At 38.5% G+C, this 6,695-nt stretch overlaps 1 protein-coding gene across 1 annotated transcript; it reads right to left on the bottom strand.

Moving 5' to 3' along the window:
- Positions 1-204: 204 nt before the first annotated feature.
- LOC147540414 (acyl-CoA-binding domain-containing protein 1-like) lies at positions 205-3,973 on the bottom strand. Its single transcript, XM_086644368.1, has 7 exons — positions 3,783-3,973; positions 2,162-2,749; positions 1,941-2,046; positions 1,728-1,828; positions 1,315-1,406; positions 1,030-1,127; positions 205-607 (listed from the first exon to the last, which is right to left on the bottom strand). Exons 2-7 carry the CDS (start codon positions 2,686-2,688, stop codon positions 443-445), a joined length of 1,089 nt encoding a protein of 362 aa, XP_086500494.1. The 5' UTR covers positions 2,689-2,749; positions 3,783-3,973; the 3' UTR covers positions 205-442.
- Between the last annotated feature and the right edge of the window lie 2,722 nt (positions 3,974-6,695).

Raw genomic sequence — 6,695 nt, 5'->3', positions numbered from 1 at the left:
AACCACCTTGTTAGGATACTTTGATGTTCGATTTATCCCACATAAATAACATGTTTCAACATATTTTTTTGCAAAAAACGGTCAAAATCCAGTTAAATAGCATGTCTACCAATAGTTCTTCACACTTGATAAAAACACAAAAAAACTTTCTTCACAAACTATTAAGTACTAACCTTTTTTTATCTCCTCTCAAGATCCACCAAGTAACAAAATTATATATTCTTTTCTTCTTTTGAATTGAAAGGAGCAGAAAAGATGTTCAAAGTAGCAGCCGCAGCGAGAGCGAGGGCAGAACCTCTTAAGATGCATATGATTAATACAGATAAAAGTGGAACCCTTTTCTCTGTGTATACATATTTCCTCTAAAAAATTCAAAACTAGGAAAAGAACTATAAAAGGGTTAAAGATCATCCCAGTATATAGGTCACTCAGATTAACTCTTCTAAGACTGCTGCTTTAAAGGCCAGTTAGATTCGCATAAATCCCAAGGGGAGTTTCCGTCATTGTCTTTCACACCAGTATCCGCATTTTTCGTCACTAGGACTTCAGCAATTTTTTCTCTGTCACACATGGCCGCATAGTGCAATGGAGTTTGGCCTTCGTTGTCCTGAAAATAGAATTATCCAAACAAAATTAGAAATCAAATAGCTCGATTGTTAGATTATTCCAGATGGGGAAGGCTTAAAGATGAATCTAAGGTAGCGTTTACTTTTTCCAAGTCAGATTTTAGAATGTTTGTTTTTGTCGGACTCGTCTGTGTGGCCAGTTCCGATTTTTTTAGGTCTATTAAAGTCTGGCGATTCAGATCCAGACGAGTCGGAAAAAAAGAAGCATCCCTAGGTAACCTTAAAATTTCGTTCAAAAGATTGTTGTCGAGGCATCTGAGTTCTGAGATAAGAACAGTGATGGATAACTTCTATAACGATTTTTTTTCTCATTTCTTACTAATAACCGGGCATACCCAAGTTCGGAGGTACCAACACAAGAAGAAAACAAGAGGATAGGAATGAAATTTTTATTTCATGTTACCTGGGCATTAACGTCAGCATTTTTGCTAAGTAGAAGCTCCACAATGTCAAGGTGACCTCGATCCACTGCCCAGTGCAAAGGAGACCGTCCTTCGCTATCTGCAGTTATTCCCACGCTTAACAAATAACTACTAGTTACACGATATTCTTAGAAACATAGAAACAGAAATGTTATGATTATTGAACCGAAGCATTTGTTTTTCCTGTTTCCTTGAAGGACAACCACTTGGGAAGAACTTAATTGGGGTACTAGCAATGTTGACAGAAAGAGCAAGTACAAACTAACCCTTCAGATTCACTGGCACACCACTCTCTATGTATTTAAGCAGATTATCTCTTTCTCCTTCTCTTGCAGAATCATGGATAGCATCCATCTTCCTGAAAATAGATGCAACAGAGATCATTTTAGATATCAAGGCTGTTCGATATATACCGGGTTCCGAATGTAAGCACTTCGTGAAGTACTTTTTGCCACTTTTGCCTTCTTCTGTGATAGTTTGGCAAAGGCAGTTAGTATTTAGTAACAATTAGAAGGTGGGGCGATGATGTTTTCAACTCTCCGGCGAAGGCAATTCATACTATACATCAACTTATCAAAATAAATAGTTATACTAGTATCGAAGCATTGACACATCTTTGGGCTGAAGCATGACCGCCAAATATTCCTGTGACAAACGGAAAATGTTTCAAGGACCTTACATTTCATTCTCGGATTCTTCCTCATAAGCAAAAGAGCTGAACACAGGTCCCATTGTCCCTTTACCACCGGAACTAGCATCACCATCCCCATCTTTTCTTTTCTGGTATCCACATGATAAGACAAAAAGGTAGAATAGTTGGCAAAAGGACATGAAATAAGAAATTCCATGAAAAATTAAACACATCAGATAACCACAAATGTCAAATACTTACAACAGAAGAACCAGCAGCCCAAGAGGGATATAGCTCACAAACAATATCAATATACTTTTCCATCGCTTCTTCTGGAGGCATGGCACCCAATTTCTGCCAAGCATTCCTTGCAGATAAAATAAAATCATTTTTCGGCACTTACTATTGCAACCCTTCTATCAAATACAAATAATAGTAACACGTAATCCTTTAAATATAAAGTTCATCTGATAGATTAATACCACTTAGCGCGAGCAGTCATCTTGAGAGCAGAAGGTTGAGGAGCAGTGCAAGGACCTTCGGTGGCGATTTTGTATAAACCATAAAGCTGTAATTGCATATCATTAGAGACTTTCTGCGACAAACGATCCGCAGCGGCTGTGGCAACAAAAGCAGTAGCAGCACTAAAGATTTCATCTAACTCTGTACTTTCAATTCCTTCCCAATCATCATCGTCATCTTCGTCCGAAAAATCCTCAACAAGTGAATTCTGCTTCTCGCTAAAGCCTCTACCTGCATCTTGTTCTTCTTCACTCACCCTAGAGTTCTCGTGACCCGAAGATTCATAAACTAATTCAGTTTCACTCTCACTAATCTTCGAAAGAACTTCAGATTGTTGCTCAATAGGTTCACTAGGTAAATCTTCTTGGCGAACTACTTTAAGGTTTACATCTCTTATTGAGATTACCATAGAGATGAGTTTTGCAACCAAATATGAGAAGATGAGACCTATAAAAGCCGATTGAGCTAGTTCTTGCCAATCTCCCATGGCGAAATAGTGATGATTCAAATAGCCGTCAAAATGAGGATGATGAGTTGATTATTAGGACCTAAGACAAGATCGTTGCTTAAATTAGGTCATAAAAATATTTCGGAAGTAACTTTAGTAGCTCAACAATGTTATGAACACAAAGAATAAGAAAGGATCAATGGAGTAATATAAGTGAAGAAACTATCACGTTAGATAGATGCAGTGACGGAAGTTCCAAAATGATTGAGGAAACTGAAAAAGAAAAATAGCTAGCCGTTATGCCCTATCATGAAACCTCAGGAAGCAGAAGGACTCATCGATCCTTAGAGCCTGTGGGTTAGAGTTACCCAACAAGCCGTTTCAGCCACGAAAAGCCTATCCTAGCGCATATTTTGGCCCTTCTGGATCACCACGTCCCATTTACGGACGGATCGTGCCAGTCTGCTACAGCCAAATGGGTCATAATTGCCCACCACAACTAACTTTCCCTGACCGTCTTGTTAAGGACTTGTGCCAAGTGTGGTTGTGGCGTGTAAGCCACACAAACGGTCTCTTAGGGCGTCGTTTAGTCCAACGAATGTTTGTCCGTAGTCGGGACGCCTACTTTGGGTTAATACAGCAAGTAGTTATCATTGTATAGGGATCAGTATATTAGACAAATACACAACCATTAAACTACAGACCCATATGCATACTTGGCTACTTGCCCTAATGTACTAAATCCATCTCATATAATTCAGTTCTATTGAATTATCATCATGTAACATTAGAAAACAGATAGCATACATGAAGATGAAGGAATATGAAAGAGAATGGATCAGTGCTATGTGCTTGAATTTAACCATTTTCCAGCCATTTCTTAGGGTATTCTTTATCTTTCTTGGGGAAGATATCCAACATCAGTCTCAGTCAAAGTTTGGACTCTCAGACTCCATTGATAAAGACCTAAAGGCTCGAATTTATGTAATCTAATAGAGATCAACAAGAAAAATATACCACGATGGGAGCCTAAAAATGGGGGTTCTAAAACCCTAAACAACTATATTAAAACTAATATCTTTAAGGGAAGGGATTCATTGAAAAGAACATATAAAATGGATCTGAATACTTACCAGGGAAGTGGATTGGGGGTTTCCTGTGAGGAAGAGAGAAAGAGAGTAGAGAGGAGAGCTTCAGATCGTAGGGCACAGGTTGGAAAGAGGAAAACTAATTTGTTCTGTGAAATTTGAAGGAGGCTGTTATAGAAAACCTTGTTTTTGCTGGATAAAGTAATTTAGTGGGATTTTAGACCATTAGTTTCGTTAGCTTTTTAGACCAATTGGACAGTCATCCTGGTTATCAAATTTTTTTCTTTTTTTTTTTGAGAATTCGATTACGATCTACGTTAGCCGTTACAAGACATTGATGCATCATGGAGATGTAATAAGCACGACAACCGCCTAATTTAAACTGAAAATGAAAGAGGCCTAAAGCCCGACAAATTATTACATCATCGTGGTTATCACATTGTATCGATGTATCAATCAATACCTTTGAAAGACCATTATAGTTAATATTAAAAAAAGAAAAACTAACTAAAATATGCCATTAATTATTAAATTACATTGGTAGAAAAACACGAAAAAGTAAATATGTAAATCGTTGGAGAGAAGAAAATAATATATTTTTCTTAATATTTTATCTCTCATTTGTGGAGATGAGAGAGACTTTTTATTTATCATAAATGTATTTTTTTCTGTAGAAATATATTTCGTTCTAAAAAATTCTTATCATTTTATTAAAAATATATAATTTTTGTTATTGTCGAGTGAATAATTATCTTTTTAATATTACATTGATTAAGATACTTAGAAGAAATACATTTTATTCGAAGTGTTCGACAAAAAATATATTCTAAAGTAAATAACTTTGTTGAGCGACTATGTAATTTTGTTTATATATATGTAAAAAAAATTTTAGCAATTGTCAATTTTAAAAACGTTTCTAATAGTGTCACAGCCATTACACTTGGTCAATTTGGTGTGACTAAGTCATTGTTATACACACTCCATCTTCTCCAAATGACCAAATCTAGCTATACTCTTGACATTGCTCTCTCCCTCTCTCTCTTTCTCTCTCTCCTCTTTCTCTTGTCTTGTGATCCCTCCACTACTCCTTTGTGTTTCTCTTTTAGATCTAGAGTTTCAGACGAATTCCGCAAAGAGAATTTTTGACAAAACCTTCTATCATCGAGGGTCCGAACCTTTTCGACAAAACCTTCTATCATCGAGGGTGCGACCCTTACAACAGAGAAAATGAAAAAGGAGGAGATGGTCTGACCTAGTGGTGCTTATCGGGGCAGCCCCATGCGCAGTCTACCCAGATTGAGAATAGTCTTGTGTCGGGACTTAACTCGGGTCGGTTATGTTTTGGCCCAACCCGAGACTGGTACCTTACGGAGTCTGCCTAAGGGTGGGATTTTGGTCCAAAACCCGCCCGCGACCGTCCGAGTTCGAAGGGTCCGTGACCGTCCGATACTCGATTTGGTTTGTACCCGCTCGATCAAATCCGTCCATACCCGCCCATTATACCCGCCCGCCTATATGATTGGGTTTAAGCTTTTAGATTTGTAGGGTTAGCTACAACCATTAGATTTCAACAGTAAAAATATAACCCTATAAATCACTTTTTTGATCTTGTCTTTGCCTCTCTACTTCTCTAGTCTCTCTCTCCTCTAAAATCTCAATATCTCATCAATAACCCTAGAACCCACAACAGACCGATCGTAATCCATGAGAAGAAGAATAGAATCGATCGTAATCTACGCAATGATTATCTTTTAATTTTGTAGTCATTTACTTTTTGGAATTATAAAGTGGGAGTTTAAAAAATTGTATCTAACTACTAAATAATTTTAATTTCGAATAAATTTTTCTTTATTTGTTCATCAGTGACCGGTGTCCGACCGACCAATACCCGGTTTACCCGACTATCAAAATGTTCACGGACAGGCACTTTGTTGGAGAAAAATCTGAAATGGCCGCCAGTTTTGTTCGGATGTCCGAGTGGACACTTAAGACTCGTATCCGTTCCATCTGGACCGGTTGGGTTGGTGCCCGTTTCCCGCCCGTCCGGACCGATTCCCACCCTTAAGTCTGCCCCAGACCTCATTAACCGGTCGGCCCAGACCAAGTCAGTCATTTCTTTTCTAAAATACAAGTTATTTAAAGGCCAGCGCTTTGGGGAAAGCAAAATAGTTTCCGGGGTGTGAAGACTTAGTCAAAAATTAGTCAATTTTGGTTGACAATTTTATTTAGGGGGAAAGCAAAATAGCTTCTCCACCTCAGCTCCCTCTTTCTCCACCTCACTTCTCTTTCTCCACCTCACTTCTCTTTCTCCACCTCATCTTCTCTCTCCCCACCACTCTCTCTCTTCTCCGACAGGTCGCCGGCCGGAAAATTTTCCGGCTGGCGACCATTACAAAAAAAAAAAAAAATTCACTCCCTTTCCCTCCTCTCTCTCTCTCAAATTTTTCTTTTTTTTTTTTTTTTTTTTTTTCTTCTCTCTCTCTCTCTAGATCAATCTAGAGAGAGAGAGAAGATCTGGTTGAAGGTCCCGAAACGGACCTTCAACCAGATCTGTTGAAGGTCCGTTCGGGACCTTCAACAGATCTGTTGAAGGTCCTGTTCGGGACCTTCACCAGATCTCTCTCTCTCTCTAGATTTGTTCTAGAGAGAGAGAGAAGGAAAAAAAAAAAAAAAAAAAAGAGAGAGAGAGAGAGAGGAGGGAAAAAGAGTGAATTGTTTTATTTTTTTTTAATGGTCGCCGGCCGGAAAATTTTCCGGCCGGCGACCTTGTTGGAGAAGAGAGAGAGGTGAGGTGGAGAGAGAGTGAGGAGGTGGAGGTGAGGTGGAGAGAGAGTGAGGTGAGGTGGAGTGTTTCTTTTTTATTTCCCCTTAAAATTTATTTCCCCGGAAAATTTCTAAAATTCTACATATTCCCTTTAAAATTTCACACCCCGGAAACTATTTAGCTTTCCCCAAAGC

Source organism: Eschscholzia californica, unplaced genomic scaffold, assembly GCF_041429995.1.
Source record: "Eschscholzia californica isolate CP2 unplaced genomic scaffold, dmEscCali1.0.p SCAF_5, whole genome shotgun sequence".
NCBI classification, from domain to species: domain Eukaryota; kingdom Viridiplantae; phylum Streptophyta; class Magnoliopsida; order Ranunculales; family Papaveraceae; genus Eschscholzia; species Eschscholzia californica.
The sequence above is the reverse complement of the archived record's forward strand: the minus strand, read 5'-3'. Positions and strand labels throughout refer to the sequence as shown.

What these genes read in the sequence shown, in the direction of transcription:
- LOC147540414 (XM_086644368.1), bottom strand. Translation starts at nt 2,688, where the DNA reads ATGGGAGATTGGCAAGAACTAGCTCAATCGGCTTTTATAGGTCTCATC. An exon ending in ATGACTGCTCGCGCTAAGTG is followed by an intron (nt 2,047 to 2,161) that starts GTATTAATCTAT and finishes TTTATCTGCAAG; the next exon opens with GAATGCTTGGCAGAAATTGG. An exon ending in GAAGAATCCGAGAATGAAAT is followed by an intron (nt 1,407 to 1,727) that starts GTAAGGTCCTTG and finishes ATCTATTTTCAG; the next exon opens with GAAGATGGATGCTATCCATG.